We start from the raw sequence: 20367 nt of genomic DNA on the forward strand, positions 1-20367 counted from the left end.
TGTTTCCACCTATCACTTGCCGGGCTTTGTCCGCCTGCCAGATCGCCTCCAGCTTTCTCCCTTTCGAATGCAATCAGTCTGGAGAAGGGTCCCAACCCAAAATGTCACCGAGCCATGTCCTCCAGCGATGCTGCCCGACCCGCTGAGTTCCTCCAGCACTCTGTGCCTCTTTTGGGGAAACACAGCTCATTTTTCAGGTTGAGGACTCTTGAGATGCAGCGAGACCTGGGTGTCATGGTACACCAGTCATTGAAAGTAGGCATGCAGGTGCAGCAGGCAGTGAAGAAAGCGAATGGTATGTTAGCTTTCATAGCAAAAGGATTTGAGTATAGGAGCAGGGATGTTCTACTGCAGTTGTACAGGGTCTTGGTGAGACCACACCTGGAGTATTGCGTACAGTTTTGGTCTCCAAATCTGAGGAAGGACACTTTTGCCATAGAGGGAGTGCAGAGAAGGTTCACCAGACTGATTCCTGGGATGTCAGGACTGTCTTATGAAGAAAGACTGGATAGACTTGGTTTATACTCTCTAGAATTTAGGAGATTGAGAGGGGATCTTATAGAAACTTACAAAATTCTTAAGGGGTTGGACAGGCTAGATGCAGGAAGATTGCTCCCGATGTTGGGGAAGTCCAGGACAAGGGGTCACAGCTTAAGGATAAGGGGGAAATCCTTTAAAACCGAGATGAGAAGAACTTTTTTCACACAGAGAGTGGTGAATCTCGGGAACTCTCTGCCACAGAGGGTAGTCGAGGCCAGTTCATTGGCTATATTTAAGAGGGAGTTAGATGTGGCCCTTGTGGCTAAGGGGATCAGAGGGTATGGAGAGAAGGCAGGTACAGGATACTGAGTTGGATGATCAGCCATGATCATATTGAATGGCGGTGCAGGCTCGAAGGGCCGAATGGCCTACTCCTGCACCTAATTTCTATGTTTCTATGTTTCTATGAGAAGGAGACGAAAGTAGGTTGGTTACAGCACTTGCTATAAAACAAGGGTGTTCTCAATCCCATATCGACACTGTTTATACACAATGACATCACACCACGCTGGACTAAAGACTTAAGAGAGAGTGTAGCAACACCACACCACTGATGCATACTAGGTGAAAGGAGATTAATAGAATCACACAGCACACTTAGAAACATAGAAACATAAAAAATAGGTGCAGGAGGAGGCCATTCGGCCCTTCGAGCCAGCACCGCCATTCATTGTGATCGTGGCTGATCGTCCCCTATCGATAACCCGTGCCTGCCTTCTCCCCATATCCCTTGACTCCACTAGCCCCTAGAGCTCTATCTAACTCTCTCTTAAATCCATCCAGTGACTTGGCCTCCACTGCCCTCTGTGGCAGGGAATTCCACAAATTCACAACTCTCTGGGTGAAAAAGTTTTTTCTCACCTCAGTCTTAAATGACCTCCCCTTTATTCTAAGACTGTGCGGCCCCTGGTTCTGGACTCGGCCAACATTGGGAACATTTTTCCTGCATCTAGCTTGTCTAGTCCTTTTATAATTTTATATGTTTCTATAAGATACCCCCTCATCCTTCTAAACTCCAGTGAATACAAGCCTAGTCTTTTCAATCTTTCCTCAAACGGCAGTCCCGCCATCCCAGGGATCAATCTCGTGAACCTACGCTGCACTGCCTCAATCACAAGGATGTCCTTCCTCAAATTAGGAGGCCAAACCTGTACACAATACTCCATATGTGGTCTTACTAGAGCCCAACACAACTGCATCTACAGCTACAACTTGGTCCAATCTGACCAAAGACACCCATCAGCTTTTCCCTGTACCTCGGTACATGTGACAATAAGCTAAGCTCCACTGACTCAAGCTTAAATTGGCCCTCCGTAAATGGCCCTTAGTGTGTAGGGAGTGGATGTGAAAGTGGGATAACACAGATCTACGGGTGATCGATGGTCAGCATGGGCTCGATGGGCCGAAGGGCCTGTTTCCACACTGTATTTGTGTCTCTCAGCATTACCCTCCAGACTTTCCAAGTGCAATTCATCCCAGGAGCTGATAGCCCTGTCCCACTGTACGAGTTCATTCCAAGAGCTCTCCCGAGTTTAAAAAAAATCAAACTCGTGGTAAGCACGGAGAATGAACGTAGCGGGTACGTCGGAGCTCGGGGACGTCTGTTAGCGGCTCGTAACGCTAACGGCAGGTACTCGGGAAGACTCGCTAACGGCAGGTAAGCTCGGGAAGACTGGTGAGGATTTTTCAACATGTTGAAAAATGTCCACGAGAGCCCCGAGTACCGACGAGCGGCCATTACCGTAAATCTCCGAGTTCGAATCAGGGCAAACTCGGGGAGAACTCTTGGAATGAACTCGTACCGTGGGACAGGGCCACGACTCATCCAAAAGCAAACGATAGTAAGATTTGTAGGTTGGAACTGCAGGTGCTGGTTTAAACCGAAGACGGACACAAAAAAAGCTGGAGTAACTCAGCGGGACGGGCAGCATCTCTGGAGAGAAGGAATGGGCGACGTTTCGGGTCGAGACCCTTCTTCATACTTGTAGGTAGGAACTGCACATGCTGGTTTAAACCGAAGACAGACATAAAATGCTGGAGTAACTCAGCGGGACAGGCAGCATCTCTGGAGAGAAGGAATAGAGGTATTCACGTCCGTTTAGAGTTGGAGATTGTTACAAGCTGTGAACCTGTCTCCGCAGCCCATGAAGTATATGGCCATTAGCTTCACATTAGTACCACTTTGTGATTAAATCTGATGTTCTGACTTGCCTAATCTCTATAAATGGGTAAGTTCAGCCTGGGTGGGGAGTACTGCCTTAAGTTGCTGTGTTAAACTCCCCATGTCAGCCAAGGTCATCCTGTATTGATCCAACCGTCATTGAATTGTGTATGAACGCACTTAAAATGTCGTAAGTCATAGCTTATAGCTCCTGCCTTTATCTCATCCCACTGGCCAGAGTGGATGGGGAGAGGATGTTTCCACTAGTGGGAGAGTCCAGGGCCAGAGGTCGCAGCCTGAGAATTAAAGGGCGTTCCTTTTAGGAAGGAGATGAGGAGGAATATCTTTAGTCACAGGGCGGTGAATCTGTGGAATTCTTTGCCACAGACGGCTGCGGAGGCCACAAGTCAATGGATATTTTTCCAAGAAGGAGATGGATAGATTATTGATTAGTACAGGTGTTTAAGAAGGAACTGCAGATGCTAGAAAAATGGAAGGAAGACAAAAATGCTGGAGGAACTCAGCGGGTGCAGCAGCATCTGTGGAGCGAAGGAAATAGGCAACGTTTCGGGTCGAAACCCAGAAGGGTTTCGACCCGAAACGTTGCCTATTTCCTTCAGGGTTTCGGCCCGAAACGTTGCCTATTTCCTTCAGGGTTTCGGCCCGAAACGTTGCCTATTTCCTTCCGGGTTTCGGCCCGAAACGTTGCCTATTTCCTTCAGGGTTTCGGCCCGAAACGTTGCCTATTTCCTTCAGGGTTTCGGCCCGAAACGTTGCCTATTTCCTTCAGGGTTTCGGCCCGAAACGTCGCCTATTTCCTTCAGGGTTTCGGCCCAAAACGTTGCCCATTTCCTTCGCTCCATAGATGCTTTTGATTTGTACAGGTGTCAGGGGTTATGGGGAGAAGGCAGGAGAATGGGGTTGAGAGGGAGAGATAGATCAGCCGTGATTGAATGGACTTGATGGGCTGAATGGCCTAATTCTGCTCCTATCACTTATGAACATATAACGCAATGTACTTGGTAGGCATAAAATACTGGAGAAACTCAGTGGGTGAGGCAGCATCTATGGAGAGAAGGACTTGGCCATCTTTCGGGTCGAGGCCCTTCTGTCCGAAATGTCGCCAATTCCTTCTCTCCATAGACGCTGCCTCACCCGCTGAGTTTCTCCAGCATTTTTGTGCCTGCCTTAGATTTTGCCAGCAGTTTGTGAGCAGTTCTTTCTTTAACACAAGTAATAGAAACATAGACAATAGGTGCAGGAAGAGGCCATTCGGCCCTTCGAGCCAGCACCGCCATTCAATGTGATCATGGCTGATCATCCCCAATCAATAACCCATGCCTGCCTTCTCCTCAAATCACTTGATTCCACTAGCCCCTAGAGCTCTATCTAACTCTCTCTTAAATCCATCCAGTGATTTGGCCTCCACTGCCCTCTGTGGCAGGGAATTCCACAAATTCACAACTCTCTGGGTGAAAACGTTTTTTTTTCTCACCTCAGTCTTAAATGGCCTCCCGTTTATTCTAAGACTGTGGCCCCTGGTTCTGGACTCGCCCAACATTGGGAACATTTTTCCTGCATCTGGCTTGTCCAGTCCTTTTATAATTTTATATGTTTCTATAAGATACCCCCTCATCCTTCTAAACTCCAGTGAATACAAGCCCAGTCTTTTCAATCTTTCCTCATGTGACAGTCCCGCCATCCCAGGGATCAATCTGGTGAACCTACGCTGCACTGCCTCAATCACAAGGATGTCCTTCCTCAAATTAGGAGACCAAAACTGTACACAATACTCCAGATGTGGTCTCTACCAGAGCCCTATACAACTGCAGAAGAACCTCTTTACTCCTACACGGAAATCCTCTTGTTATGAAGGCCAACAAGTACTTTGTGTTTTAACAGTAACTCACTGATGGACCAAAAAAAAAACGTCTTCTCTTTTGCAGGAACCCCGGTGAACAGGATTCCCATCATGGCCAAGCAGGTGCTGGACCTGTACATGTTGTACAAACTGGTGACGGAGAAGGGGGGTCTAGTGGAAGTGATCAACAAGAAGATCTGGCGGGAAATCACCAAGGGTCTGAACCTACCTACCTCAATTACCAGCGCAGCCTTTACACTCAGGACACAGTAAGTGCCCGCGGCCACAGGCAATAGACAATAGGCCATTCGGCCCTTCCAGCCAGCACCGCCATTCATTGTGATCGTGGCTGATCATCCCCAATCAGTACCCCGTTCCAGCCTTCTCCCCATATCCCCTGACTCCGCTATCTTTAAGAGCCCTATCTAGCTCTCTCCTGAAAGCATCCAGAGAACCTGCCTCCACAGAGAGTGGTGAGTCTGTGGAATTCTCTGAGGCAGAGAATTCCACAGACTCACCACTCTCTGTGAGAAAAAGTGTTTCCTCGTCTCCGTTCTAAATGGCTTACCCCTTATTCTGAAACTGTGTGTGGCCCCTGGTTCTGGACTCCCCCAACTTCGGGAACATGTTTCCTGCCTCTAGTGTGTCCAAGCCCTTCACAATCTTATATGTTTCAATAAGAACCCCTCTCATCCTTCTAAACTGCAGAGTGTACAAGCCCAGCTGCTCCATTCTCTCAGATAGACAAATAAAGATGATTTGACTTGTCATATGTCCCAGATAGGACAATGGAATGTGTAGGAAGGAACCCTTAACAATCTTATATGTTTCAATGGACAATAGGGCAGGAGTAGGTCATTCGGCCCTTCGAGCCAGCACCGCCATAAAATGTGATCATGGCTGATCATCCAAAACAGTGCCCCGTTCCTGCTTTCTCCCCACATCCCTTGAATCCGTTAGCCCTAAGAGATAAATCTAACTCTCTCTTGAATACATCCAGTGAATTGGCCTCCACTGCCTTCTGTGGCAGAGAATTCCACATGTATTGGAATACATGTCACGGTGGCGCAGTGGTAGAGTTGCTGCCTTACAGCGAATGCAGCGCCAGAGACCCGGGTTCGATCCCGACTTCGGGCGCTGTCTGTACGGAGTTTGCACGTTCTCCCCGTGACTTGCGTGGGTTTTCGCCGAGATCTTCGGTTTCCTCCCACACTCCAAAGACGTGCAGGTTTGTAGGTTAATTGGCTTGGTGTAAATGTAAAAACTGTCCCTAGTGGGCGTAGAGGATCGTGTTAGTGTGCAGGGATCGCTGGCCGGCGCGCACCCGGTGGGCCGAAGGGCCTGTTTCCGCGCTGTATCTCTAAACTAAACTAAAATATGATTCGGGGAAGCGTGTAACGGGCGTGTTTTTTGCTGCTTGCAGATACATGAAATACCTCTACCCGTACGAATGTGAAAAACAATCGCTCAGCTCGCCTGCCGAGCTACAGGCGGCCATCGACAGTAATCGGCGGGAGGGCAGGAGGCCCAGCTACAGCTCCGCCCTCTTTGGGTACTCGCCGAGCTCGGGCCCCGGCCTCCTCTCCCCCCCCAAGGTCCACCTGTCCTCCATGAATGTTTCCTCCAGCAACGGTGCCCATCTCTCCTCCGGCCACATCATCAAGAAAGGTAACCGCTGCGTTCCTCCGTGCTTGCTCTTCCCCACAGCTCCACAGCCCTCCAACCGGGAGTAAGGATTGGGATGTGCGGGAAGGAACTGCAGACGCTGGTTTAAACCGAAGATAGACACAAAAAGCTGGAGTAACTCAGCGGGACGGGCAGCATCTCTGGAGAGAAGGAGTGGGTGACGTTTCGGGTCGAGACCCTTCTTCAGACTGAGTAACCCTTCCCTCTCTCTCCCTCCCTCCCCCAACCTAGTTCTCCGACTAGTTTCACCCCCCCCAGATTTTTCTGGTTGCGTGCCTCGTTGTCAACCCCCCCCACCCCCAGCTAGCACTGAACCATTCAACATTTCTTTGACACCGTCTGCTTTGATCTATCATCTTCACACCTTGACTTTCCCTATCTCTAGTCTCCCTCGACCCATTCCTTCTCTCCAGAGATGCTGCCTGTCCCGCTGAGTTTCTCCGGCATTTTGTGTCCATCTGAGGAATTCAATGTTGTATACCTAGTTTTTCAGAGAGCCTTCGATAAGGTCCTGCACATGAGGCTGCGGATGAAGATGAGAGCCCATGGTATCAATGGGCAGATACTAGCATGGATAGCAGGTTGGCTGGATGGCAGAAGGCAAAGAGTGGCAATAAAGGGGCAATATTGACATGTGAGAAAAGATTGAAAAGACTAGGCTTGTATTCACTGGAGTTTAGAAGGATGAGGGGGCATCTTATAGAAACATATAAAATTATAAAAGGACTGGACAAGCTAGATGCAGGAAAAATGTTCCCAATGTTGGGCGAGTCCAGGACCAGGGGCCACAGTCTTAGAATAAAGGGGAGGCCATTTAAGACTGAGGTGAGAAAAAACTTTTTCACCCAGAGAGTTGTGAATTTGTGGAATTCCCTGCCACAGAGGGCAGTGGAGGCCAAGTCACTGGATGGATTTAAGAGAGAGTTAGATGGAGCTCTAGGGGCTAGTGGAGTCAAGGGATATGGGGAGAAGACAGGCACGGGTTATTGATTGGGGACGATCAGCCATGATCACAATGAATGGCGGTGCTGGCTCGAGGGGCCGAATGGCCTCCTCCAGCACCTATTTTCTATGTTTCTATGTAAAGGGGGCTTTTTAGGTGACTAGCGGAGTTCCGCAGAGGCCGGTGCTGGGGCCGCTACTATTCACGTAGTATATTAATGATTTGGACGATGGGATTGAAGGCTTGGTGGCCAAGTTTGCAGATGATAGGAAAATAGTTGGAGGGGCAGGTAGTGTAGAGAAGGCAGGGAGACTGCAGAAGGACTTGGACAGGTTGGGAGAGTGGGCAGAGAAGTGGCTGATGGAATATAGTGTCGCAAAGTGTGGAGTCGTGCATTTTGGTAGCAGGAATAAAGGCGTGGACTATTTTCTAAGTGGGGAGAGAATCCAGAAATCGGAGGTGCAGGATTCGGACTTGGGAGTGCTGGTGCAGGATTCCCCCAAAAAAGTTAATTTGCAAGTCGAATCGGTAGTAAAGATAGCAAACTCTATACGAGCGTTCATTTCAAGAGATGGCTGTGGAGGCCTAGTCAATGGATATTTTTAAGGCAGAGATAGATAAAGTATTTCCCCCTCTCTCCCCTCTTCCCACTCACCCTCTCTCCCTCCCTTTTTCCATCCCTCCTTCCCCCTCTCTCCCACACTCCCTCTCTCTCCCACAATCTCTCAATCCCTCCCTTCCCCCCTCTCGCCCTCTCTCCCTCCTCCTCTCACCCTCACTCCCCCTCTCTCTCCCCACTCGCTCTCCCCACCCTCTCCCACACCCACCTCCCCCTCTTCCCCTCCCTTTCTTACTCTCTCTCTCCCTATCTCTCCCGTCCTCTCTCTCCCTATCCACTCGCCCTCTCTCCCCCTCCCTCCCACCTTCCCATCCAGGTGTGAGTGTTACTGGGCTGTGTGGGTGAGCTGTGCAGGGCAGTCAGTGTCGCCAACTTTCCCGCTCCCAAAAAATAAGGGGCAAAAGGTCGAAATACGGGACAAATTCCCCACGGCCATCCGTTGACCGACTCGGCCGTGGGTGAATGATGAGTTGGCCCGGGGTGCTGGACTGCACACACAAAGCCCAGCCGGTGGGGCCAGCTGAGGAGTTTTGGCCCAGGGGGCCGCGCGCACAGTCCGGCGCCCCGTCCAACTCATGAACCGATGATCGGCCTTGAGGAGGTGGTGGTGTCGGCGGTAAGCGAAGGTCCGAAGGTCAGACAGCTGGCCGGGCTGCTGACCGATGGGGCTGCTGGCGAGGTGCTGCTGCTGCACTCCATGGGCTGCACTACGTCGGGATGGGTGAGGCGGGGGCGGATGCGGTGCTCCGTTACCCAGGACTGTCCCCCCGACAGAGTATTTAGCCCAATACACAATACACTGACCTGCCCCGGACCTGTGTTCTGTCTCCGTCACACAGAGGATGGATCGGCCAGCTGCTCTCTGGGCCCAGGCCGTATCCACATCCCGTTCACGCTGGGCGGCCACCACTCGGGGCTTCCCATCACCCTGGAGCAGCTGAGAAACAAGCTGGAGAGCGGCGAGCCTCCGGACAAAAGGGTGGCCCGGATCTCGGAGGACCAACAACGCCTGATGCAGCAGGCCCTACAGCACAACCTCTTCGCCATGGCAACCCACATGCCCATGAGCATCAAGATCAACGGCAAAGGTAGGCCCCCGCTTCAGTTTTAGTTTGGAGATACAGAGAAGATACAGAGGGAGTACAGAGAAGGTTCACCAGACTGATTCCTGGGTTGTACAGGGTCTTGGTGAGACCACACCTGGAGTATTGCGTTCAGTTTTGGTCTCCAAATCGGAGGAAAGACATTCTTGCCATAGAGGGAGTACAGAGAAGGTTCACCAGACTGATTCTTGGGATGTCAGGACTTTCATATGAAGAAAGACTGGATAGAATCGGCTTGTACACGCTAGATTTTAGAAGATTGAGGGGGGATCTTATAGAAACTTACAAAATTCTTAAGGGGTTGGACAGGCTAGATGCAGGAAGATTGTTCCCGATGTTGGGGAAGTCCAGAACAAGGGGTCACACAGTTTAAGGATAAGAGGGAAATCTTTTAGGGCCGAGATGAGAAAAACATTTTTCACACAAATGGTGGTGAATCTCTGGAATTCTCTGCCACAGAATGTAGTTGAGGCCAGTTCGTTGGCTATATTTAAGAGGGAGTTAGATGTGGCCCTTGTGGCTAAAGGGATCAGGGGGTATGGAGAGAAGGCAGGTACAGGATACTGAGTTGGATGATCAGCCATGATCATATTGAATGGCGGTGCAGGCTCGAAGGGCCGAATGGCCTACTCCTGCACCTATTGTCTATGTTTCTATACAGCGCGGAAACAGGCCCTTCGGCCCACCCAGTCCGCTCTATCCTACGCACACCATGTTCTCCAGAGATGTCACCACCTGTCCTGCTGAGTTACTCCAGCTTTTTGTGGCCACGGTTTAAACTAGCATCCTAAAGTTAATCAGCTTGGGTTGTATCCTTGGTATAAGTGTGAATGTTTAAGAAGGAACTGCAGATGCTGGAAAAATCGAAGGTAGACAAAAATGCTGGAGAAACTCAGCGGGTGAGGCAGCATCTATGGAGCGAAGGAATGGGTGACGTTTCGGGTCGAGACCTGGAAGCATCTATGGAGCGAAGGAATAGGTGACGTTTCGGGTCGAGACCCGGAAGGGTCTCGACCCGAAACGTCACCTATTCCTTCGCTCCATAGATGCTGCCTCACCCGCTGAGTTTCTCCAGCATTTTTGTCTACCTCTGGTAGAGTAACATAGAAACATAGAAAATAGGTGCAGGAGTAGGCCATTCGCCCCCTTCGAGCCTGCACCGCCATTCAATATGATCATGGCTGATCATCCAACTCAGTATCCTGTATCTGCCTTCTCTCCACACCCCCTGATCCCTTTAGCCACAAGGGCCACATCTAACTCCCTCTTAAATATAGCCAATGAACTGTGGCCTCAACTACCTTCTGTGGCAGAGAATTCCACAGATTCACCACTCTCTGTGTGAAAAATGTTTTTCTCATCTCGGTCCTAAAGGATTTCCCCTTTATCCTTAAACTGTGACCCCTTGTCCTGGACTTCCCTAACATCGGGAAAAAATCTTCCTGCATCTAGCCTGTCCAACCCCTTAAGAATTTTGTGAGTTTCTATAAGATCCCCCCTCAATCTTCTAAATTCTAGCGAGTACAAGCCGAGTCTATCCAGTCTTTCTTCATAGGAAAGTCCAGTCATCCCAGGAATCAGTCTGGTGAACCTTCTCTGTACTCCCTCTATGGCAAGAATGTCTTTCCTCCGATTTGGAGACCAAAACTGAACGCAATACTCCAGGTGTGGTCTCACCAAGACCCTGTACAACTGCAGTAGAACCTCCCTGCTCCTATACTCAAATCCTTTTGCTATGAATGCTAACATACCATTCGCTTTCTTCACTGCCTGCTGCACCTGCATGCCTACTTTCAATGACTGGTGTACCATGACACCCAGGTCTCGTATAAGTGTAAGATAGGTATAAATTGTCCCCCTGTGTGTGTGTTTGGCTTGTGTTAGTGTGCGGGGGATCGCTGGTCGGCGCGGGCTCGGTGGGCCGAAGGGCCTGTTTCCACGCTGTATCTCTAAACGAAATGAAACTGCAAACTGAATGAACGGGATTGCCAACTGAGGTCAAGGAGTAGCTGTGGCCAAAATCCAAAGGCAGGGCAAGTATGGCAGTTGAGAATCTGAATCTGATTTACTAAAAGCTTCATGGTTGCAGGTCAGGTTGTTCGGTTGTACAGTGGGGAATGAGAGTTGGTGTTGTCATTGGCAGAAGTCCAAAGAGTTTAGTTTCAATTGTGTTGTAACAGCAATAGGTTCATGGCCGTTTACCCACTTGAATCTTTCTGCCGATGATGCAGTCTAAGGTTCAGGCTGGGACACACAGAGAAATCCTTCCACAGATGCGCATTTTATCAATAGACAATAGACAATAGGTCCAGGAGTAGGCCATTCGGCCCTTCCAGCCAGCACCGCCATTCAATGTGACCATGGCTGATCATCCCCAATCAGTACCCCGTTCCTGCCTTCTCCCCATATCCCCTGACTCCGCTATTTTTAAGAGCCCTATCTACCTCTCTCTTGAAAGCATCCAGAGAACCAGCCTCCACCGCCCTCTGAGGCAGAGAATTCCACAGACTCGCCACTCTCTGTGAGAAAAAGTGTTTCCTCGTCTCCGTTCTAAATGGCTTACCCCTTATTCTCAAACTGTGTGTGTGGCCCCTGGTTCTGGACTCCCCCAACATCGGGAACATGTTTCCTGCCTCTAGCGTGTCCAAACCCTTAACAATCTTATATCTTAGGTACACAAAATGCTGGAGAAACTCAGCGGGTGCAGCAGCATCTATGGAGCGAAGGAAATAGGCAACGTTTCGGGCCGAAACCCTTCTTCAGAATCTTATATCTAATTTCGGTAACTTCAAGTAACCCCTGCATTCCCTCTCTCTCCACCCCCCACCCAAGTCGCACCAGCTTCTCCTTTTCACCAACAAACAGCCTGTTTCCTTTCTCATCGTGACTTGTTTGCATATCTTTCATTCCTTGTTCTTAACTCTCTACATCATCGTCTATGTCCCTCGTTTCCCTGTTCCCTAACTAGTCTGAGGAAGGGTCTCGACCCGAAACTTCCCTCCAGAGATGCTGCCTGTCCCGCAGAGTTACTCCAGCATTTTGTGTCTATCTTTGACTGTCCCATGAAGGCGGGTGCGGTGAGATTGAGAATAGTACAACATGATCAGATGCCTCAACTCAGCGTTTAACCTCTCAATGGGGGCGGGCTGCCATCCTGTGGACTGTTTATGCACTGCAGGTAATTGGATACAGCCACAGTAACAGAGCATGGAAACATAGAAACATAGACAATAGGTGCAGGAGTAGGCCATTCGGCCCTTCGAGCCTGCACCGCCATTCAATATGATCATGGCTGATCATCCAACAGTATCCCATACCTGCCTTCTCTCCATACCCCCTGATCCCTTTAGCCACAAGGGCCACATCTAACTCCCTCTTAAATATAGCCAATGAACTGTGGCCTCAACTACCTTCTGTGGCAGAGAATTCCAGAGATTCACACTCTCTGTGTGAAAAATGTTCGGCCCAACTTATACTATCCCACCTGCCTGCATTTGCTCCATACCCCTCCAAATCTACCCATCCACGTACCTGTCCAAATGTTTTTGGATCGTTGTGATAGCCCCTGCCTCAACGACCTCCTCTGGCAGCTCCTTCCATACACCCATACACCCTCTGTGTGAAAAAAGTTGCCCCTCCATAGGTTCCTATTAAATCTTTCCACCCCCTCACCTTTAAGCCTATGTCCTCTGGTTCTTGATTCCAAGAGTCACCAAAAAATGCAGATGCTGGAAGAATTGCAACAGCCAGCAAAACAAGCGAACAATGCCAACTTCATAAATTTACCGTAAAACACAAAGTGCTGGAGAAACTCAGCGGGTCAGGCAGCATCTGCGGAAGCAACGGATAGGTGATATGTCAGGTCAGGACCCTTCTTCAAGCTCATGGCACAAGGAAGGTTCCGAACCCAAAACCTCACCTGAGTCTGAAGAAAGATCCCGACTCAAAAGCATTGTCTGTCCATTCCCTCCACAGATGCTGCCTGTCCCGCTGAGTTACTCCAGCACTTTGTGTTTTACTCAGGAATCCAGCATCTGCAGTTCCTTGTGTCTCTGTAAAAATTTACTACTGAACAGGACATTGTCCTGACCCATTATCTCGGTTAGACTCAAAGTGCTGGAGTAACTCAGCGGGACAGGCAGCATCTCTGGAGAAAGAGGATGGGTGACGTTTTGTGTGGGGACCCTTCTTCAGTCTGACATTAGGCTACCCTTCAAGTCCAAGATTGTTAGAGTCTTAACTTGGCCATGAGGACCCGTTGCCCTGGTGACAGCACTGGGTCGGAGTCCAGTTTAGTTTATTGATACAGCGTGGAAACATGCCTTCGGTCACTGGTATTTAGGATGATGAGAGGGGATCTTATAGAAACTTAAAATTCTTAAGGGATTGGACAGGCTAGATGCAGGAAAAATGTTCCCGATGTTGGGGGAGTCCAGAACCAGGGGTCACAGTTTAAGAATAAGGGGCAGGCTCTTTAGGACTGAGATGAGGAAAAACTTTTTTCACCCATGGAGTTGTGAATCTGCGGAATTCTCTGCCACAGAAGGTAGTTGAGGCCACAGTTCATTGGCTATATTTAAGAGGGAGTTAGATGTGGCCCTTGTGGCTAAAGGGATCAGGGGGTATGGAGAGAAGGCAGGGATGGGATACTGAGTTGGATGATCAGCTATGATCATATCGAATGGCGGTGCAGGCTCGAAGGGCCGAGTGGCCTACTCCTGCACCTATTTTCTATGTTTCTATGTTTCTAATAAGGGGTAGGCTGTTTAGGACTGAGATGAGGTAAATATTTTTTCACCCAGAGAGTTGTGAATCTGCGGAATTCTCTGCCACAGAAGGCGGTGGAGGCCAATTCACGGGATGTTTTCAAGAGAGAGTTAGATATAGCTCTTAGGGCTAACGGTATCAAGGGATATGGGGAGAATACAGGAATGGGGTATTGATTTTGGATTTTGGATGATCAGCCATGATCGTATTGAATGGCGGTGCTGGCTCGAAAGGCCGAATGGCCTACTCCTGCACCTATTTTCTATGTTAAGTTTAGTTTGGAAATACAGCATGGAAACAGGCCCTTCGGCCCACCGGGTCCGCGCCGACCAGCGATCCCCACACATTAACCCTATCCTACCACTAGGGACAACTTTTACATTTACACCAAGCCAATTAACCTACAAACCTGTACGTCTTTGGAGTGTGGGAGGAAACCGAAGATCTCGGAGAAAACCTACGCGGGTCACGGGGAGAAAGTAAAACTCCGTACAAGCCGCGGTCGGGATCGAACCCGGGTCTCCGGTGTTGCATTCGCTGTAAGGCAGCAACTCTACCGCTGCGCCACCGTGCCGCCCTTGTTTCTATGGTCCATTGAGTCCACACCATCCAGTTCACGCTAGATCAATGTTGTCCCACTTTTCTCTCTACGGGCAGTTTACAGAGGACCAATTAACCTACAAACCTGCACGTCTTTGGGATGTGGGAGGAAACCCGGAGAAAACCCACGCGGCCGCAGGGAGAACGTACGAGCCGCGCACAAATCAGGGTGGAACCTGGGTCTCTGGCGTTGTGAGGAGGCAGCTCTACCAGCCGCGCCACTGTGCCCACCATCGCTGCAGGGTCGCTCGCCCTGGCCAGGCGGTGTTGTCAACGTTCTCCGCCCGCTGCTCGACGCGCCGCTACAGGCCACGTCCTCTCCTTGCGCGCCCGGTTTCTTGGAGCGGCGCCCGGCGTCTAACGGAGTTTCGGAGCCTCCAGAGTCCGCACTATGCCGACACGACCCACTCCATCAATACCCCGCGCGGTTTAACCTGTACCTTGTACCACTTGCCAGGAAGCCAGCGGGCAAGATCATCTCTGACCCCTCTCACCCTGGCCACAAACTCTTTGAATCACTTCCCTCTGGAAGGCGACTCCGGATTGTCAAAGCTGCCACAGCCAGACATAAAAACAGTTTTTATCCACCAGTAGTTGCTCTACTCAACAGCCAAAAATCTGTAGCCTCCCTTTGATCTGGTATTTTGTTGGTTCCCATGCTTGATCAATGGTGTTTTATCATTTATTATTAATGTTTAGTGTTTTCTGAGCCATTCGTAACTGTCACTGTATGTCATGTTGTTACTTGTGGGCGGAGCACCAAGGCAAATTCCTTGTATGTGAATACTTGGCCAATAAACTTACTTCCTTACTTCTTGTACAGACGATCGGCAGGAACTGGCCTTGAACCTGTCCACAAATGGGATCAGCAGCATCAACATGTCCATCGAGATTAACGGCACTCTTTACACTGGTAAGACATTTCGTCTGACAACCCTATCTAGCCACGTCACGTAGCATACCTCTATAGATTCATGAGCAGACACACAGCCTCTTGCCCAGAGTAGGGGAATCGAGGACCAGAGGACATAGGTTCAAGGTGAAGGGGAAAAGATTAATGGGAATCTGAGGGGTAACGTTTTCACACAAAGGGTGGTGGGTGTATGGAACAAGCTGCCAGAGGAGGTAGTTGAGGCTGGGACTATCCCAACGTTTAAGAAACATTTAGACAGGTTCATGGATAGGACTGGTTTGGAGTGATATGGACCAAGTGTGGGCAGGTGGGACTAGTGTAGCTGGGACATTGTTGGCTGGTGTTGGGCAAGTTGCGCCGAAGGGCCTGTTTCCACACGGCATCACTCTGTGACCTGTACCTGGAGCAGATCTGTATCTGATACCTGATATGTGTAGGAAGGAACTGCAGATGCTGGTTTAAACCGAAGATAAATACAAAAAGCTGGAGAAACTCAGGGGTCAGACAGCATCTCTGGGGATGTTTCGGCTCTGAAACGTCACCCATTCCTTCTCTCCATAGATGCTGCCTGTCCCGTTTAGATACTCCAGAATGTTGTGTCTATCTTCGGTGTAAACCAGCATCTGCAGTTCCTTCCTAGACACATCTCATCCTGAAACCAAAACATGGCCTGGAGATGCTGACGTTGCCCAGAGACGTTGGCTGACCTGCTGGTGTTACTCCAGCTCTTTGTGCCTCGTGTTGGGAAGCCGGCACCTGCAGTTCCTCGTGCCTGCAGCCGATAGCAGTGTTGCTGTGCTTGTTGGGCGGAGCACCAAGGCAAATTCCTTGTATGTGAATACTTGGCCAATAAACTAACATACTTACTTACCATTAACTGAAGCCAACCCTCCTCTCTTCTTGCAGGAGTCCTGTTCGCCCAGAGACCGACGGTACACGTCATCGCAGGGCCAAGCAGTAGCACCTCAGCCTCCCAGAGCACGACCAGTCCTACCTCCGTCAAGGGCCCTGCCTCCGCTGAGCCCTCCACCAGCGGCTCCCCTTGAGGCCGAGCTCGCCGCTGCATCAGGCATCAGGGAAAGGACTCGCCCCGATTGTATTTTTCTAGAATCTAAAAAAGGCAGGGAATTTTAAGCGAGAAAATTAGAGAAATGCAAAAAAAAAAACCCCCACACAAAAAAAAACCAAGCCAGTAAAGAAACAATTGCACAGATCATTTCAGCTCAAGAAACCTTAGAATATATTGCCTACGTCTTGGGGGGGGAGGGGTTAGGGTCAAAACCAGGGTCAGAGAACTAGGTTAATTGGGCAATGGCGTGCAAACGCAACCTCCTGTCCTTCGACTCATAAAACCATCATCAATTTTAAGAGCCGCAGTTTTAACAGGAACCACTTGTTTTGTGGCTCCCCCCCCCCCCACACCCCTCATCCCGCACCATCCTGACATGGAACGGCCACAGTGCCCCCTACTGGCGGGAGGCCGGAAGTGCAGCGTGACTGTTTACATAGGTTTGCCCCCCTTTATATCGTTGCGAGCCTCAGAACTGATGAGGGCAGCATGTGACTGGGAGCGCTTGCACACGCAAGATTATTAATATTATTCTTGTATAAATATGCGGGCAGTTACACGGGGGGAGGGGGGGGGGGTTCAGTTGAATTCACAAGGTAGCAGCATCCCGCTTGTTGGCCACAGATTCAAACAAGAGGCAATTTAATCTGAAGAAGGGCCTCGACCCGGAACGTCAACCACTCCTTCTCTCCTGTCCCGCTGAGTTACTCCAGCATTTTTGGTGACCATCAGTTGTGGTCAAACTGGGCGTACTGAAGGATCTTCTTGACTTTTCATGTATTCATTGCAATGGGAGGAGTGGAGGGGAGAGGTGGGGGCTGAAGCTGATGTTCCCAAATTGTGGACCATTAACTCTCCGGGGCTGTTGGGCCTTAGCTCGATTTGTCGGTGGGCCCCTCTGTCCCATTCTCCCACCCCCTAGCGATAGGGTAATCCGAGCTGTTGCCTCTCACAACAGGACCCTGCCCATGCCTTCCGACTGGCTCCCTTGCTGTTGGTATGAGCAGTGTTTGTCAGCATCTCTGCGCTGAACCAAGTGGTACGATCCAGCCGTACACAGGGCCGACAGGTAATGCAAAGACGAGAAAAAAAATACCAGAAACATAGACAGCTACAGAGAAAGTGCAGGTACAAAAAAAAGTGCAGTGAGGTAGGTTGGGGGATTGGGATTATGGGAGGACCGTTCAGCAGACTGACAACAGCGGGGAAGAAGCTGTTCCTGAATCTTGTGGTACATGCTGTCAAGCTTTCGTCCGACAAGAGAGGAGAGCAGAAGGGATGTGATTATGTGATGGTATTGATTGTGTTGGCTGCTTTCCCGGGGCAGGGTGAAGTGTAGAGGGTAGGGAGGGGGCGGAATTATTTGGGCGATGGTCCACAGCTCTCTGCGGCTTCTGCCGGCCGTGGGCAGAGTTGCTGCCAAAGCAAGTTGTGCTGCATTGCAATAGGATTCTTCCTTGCTGAGGTCGAGAGATTTGAACACGCTCCCTCTCCAGACTCCAGGGAGTTCTACACGGTCAACAAACCAGCCTTTCAGACAATGGGGACACAAAAAGCTGGAGTAACTCACCGGCACAGGCAGCATCTCTGGAGAAAAGGAATAGGTGACGTTTCGGGATGAGACCCTTCTTCAGATCCACTTTAGCCCTAACTGGTCACCAACGATCCCATTGGGATTATTTTGAACACCAGCGGACTTCCCCCTGACCTCCCACCCAACGCAGGTGAAGGTCAGTAGATGAGATGATGGGGTCACTGATGGGAGGTTGCTGGGCATAGAATGGCTCGCTGCATTTCTAACATTGCCACTGCCACTGCTCGTCACATAGGAGGTCAGTGGTTCGGGAGGCATCCTGAGGTCAAGGCCAGGGATGCAGGGGTCTTTCCCCGCATGCCCACCACATTCCCACTTTAGGGATCAGAGAGGGGAGGAACTGTGGCAGATGCCCTCCTGCCCAACCCTACAGCGGAGTGTGGCTGACCGACTGCTGATTGCCCAGTGAGTACAGAGGCAAGGATTCCCCCGCTCACAGCAACCGTGTACTTAATACAGCTCCAATGCAGGAGTTACAGCATTGTCTTGTGAAGTCTTGTGTGTGTGTCTGTATGTGCGAGAGTGTGTGTGTGTCTGTATGTGCGAGAGTGTGTGTGTGTGTCTGTGGTGAGTGTGTGTGTGAGGTGTGTGTGTTTCTGTACGTACTAGAGTGCGAGCATGTGTGTGTGTCTGTATGTGCGAGAGTGTGTGTGTGTCTGTGGCTTGTGTGTGAGGTGTGTGTGTGTGTGAGGTGTGTGTGTGTGTGAGGTGTGTGTGTGTGTGTGTGAGGTGTGTGTGTGTGTGAGGTGTGTGTGTGTGTGAGGTGTGTGTGTGTCTGTGGCTTGTGTGTGAGGTGTGTGTGTGTGTGAGGTGTGTGTGTGCGCGCGCATGTATGTGTGTCTATGTGCGAGAGTATGTGTGTGTGTTTACAAGTATGTGTGTGTGAGTGTGTATTTACGAGTGTATGAGTATGTTCATGAGTGTGTGTATAAATGTGTGAATGAGTGTGTGTGTATTTGCAAGTGTGCATGTGCATGCACCCATGTGTGTGTGTGTGTCCTTGCATGTGTGTGTGTGTGTGTGTGTCTGTGATGTGTGTGTGTGTCTGTGGCGTGTGTGTGTCTGGCGTGGCATGTGTGTGTGTGCGTGTCTAGCATGTGTGTATGTGAGAGTCTGTGTTGTGTACTGGTGTGTGTGTGTGTCTGCCTGTGTATGATGTGTGTGTGTCAATGGTGTGTGCATGTCTGTATCCGTATGTCTATAGTGTGTGTGTGTGTGTGTGCCGGTCTATGTTGTGTGTGGACTAACGTCCACCTTGTGTGCTGTAATAACTGTGATACCATTGCCTCAGGAGGTCACCAATAGTGTTTGTGTTTCATTTCTCTCCCCATCCTTTGCCAACCCACCTCATTTGTTTAACCCTCCTCACCTCTCATTGTAGACGGGTTTCCATGGGTTGGGGGACGTAACAGTGATGGGGGGGAGGGGGTGGGGGGTGTTTGTGGACATGTTGGCGCCCTGACCCAGGCTTGCCAAGGTGGGTTGCCACTGGACCCCAACATGAGGGGGCGGCACAATGGCACAGGGGTAGGGTTGCTGCCCTACAGCGCCGGAGACCCGGGTTCGAACCCGACTACGGGTGCTGTCCGTACGGAGATTATACCTCCTTCCCTGTGACCGCGTGGGTTTTCTCCGGGTGCTCCGGTTTCCTCCCGCGCTCCAAAGACGTACAGGTACGTAGGTTAATTGGCTTGGTGTAAATGTAAAATTGTCCCTAGTGTGTGTGTGTGTGTGTGTAGGATAGCGTTAGTGTGCGGGGGATTTGCTGGTCGGCGCGGACTCGACGGGCCGAAGGGCCTGTTTCCGCGCTGTATCTCTAAACTAAACTAAAAATCTATAAACCTCCAGCCAGTGCTTTGCCACCCAGAGAGCGGGTCGACCCAACGCCAAGACTAAGAGGGCGGAGGGTGGAACAGTGGAACAGTGGACCTGCACGTACAACGATCCCCCCCCTCTGCCCCCCAATCCATAAACATACCGAAAAAGACAGGGGGAAGGAAAGCTTATATATTGAGGGGATGGTTCCCTCATCTCAGGTTCAGCTAGAATTGAAAGTTGAGTTGAAGATACTGACTTGCAACCCGTTGGGGCGTTGGTGGAGTTGAAGGTTCCTGTTTGAAGGTTTGCTGCTTATACTCGAGGAGCCTCGTTGAGCCAAATGGAACCAGTGACCTCCGTGGCATCTCCAACACTCGCACACCAGGGGTCACGTCCAAGCAGGGCGGAAGGTCAGTGGTCTGGGCAACGGCAGATGGCACTGTGGCCAGAGGTCCACGCTAACGTTCTGCACTGTCCGAGGGCCTCAACCACCGAGCAGTCCAGCCAACGGAAATGGAGGTGCTCCCTCACGGATCTAACATGGACATCACCCATGGACAAGGCTTGGGCCATCGTGGAACCGAATGGACATGGAGAGTAGAGGCATGGTCATGGAATGTTGTGTCTTCTACCTCAGGCTACAGGTCAGCCATGTTTTACGGCACAACCTCAAGACACGTCCAACTGGGGTGG

The 20367-nt window shown here is 50.4% G+C and overlaps 1 protein-coding gene across 2 annotated transcripts in view; it reads left to right on the plus strand.

Moving 5' to 3' along the window:
* Positions 1–17345, plus strand: part of arid3b (AT-rich interaction domain 3B) — a 106345-nt gene extending 89000 nt beyond the window's left edge. For both annotated transcript variants that reach the window (XM_033015136.1, XM_033015137.1), the window contains 5 exons: positions 4648–4831; positions 5986–6230; positions 8650–8898; positions 15104–15193; positions 16100–17345. In XM_033015136.1, the coding sequence (XP_032871027.1) occupies positions 4648–4831; positions 5986–6230; positions 8650–8898; positions 15104–15193; positions 16100–16239 (908 nt within the window). In that variant the 3' untranslated portion in view covers positions 16240–17345. The remainder of the gene's footprint in view (positions 1–4647; positions 4832–5985; positions 6231–8649; positions 8899–15103; positions 15194–16099) is intronic.
* Positions 17346–20367: the final 3022 nt, after the last annotated feature.

The sequence above is a fragment of the Amblyraja radiata genome, chromosome X (genome assembly GCF_010909765.2).
Source record: "Amblyraja radiata isolate CabotCenter1 chromosome X, sAmbRad1.1.pri, whole genome shotgun sequence".
Classification (NCBI taxonomy): domain Eukaryota; kingdom Metazoa; phylum Chordata; class Chondrichthyes; order Rajiformes; family Rajidae; genus Amblyraja; species Amblyraja radiata.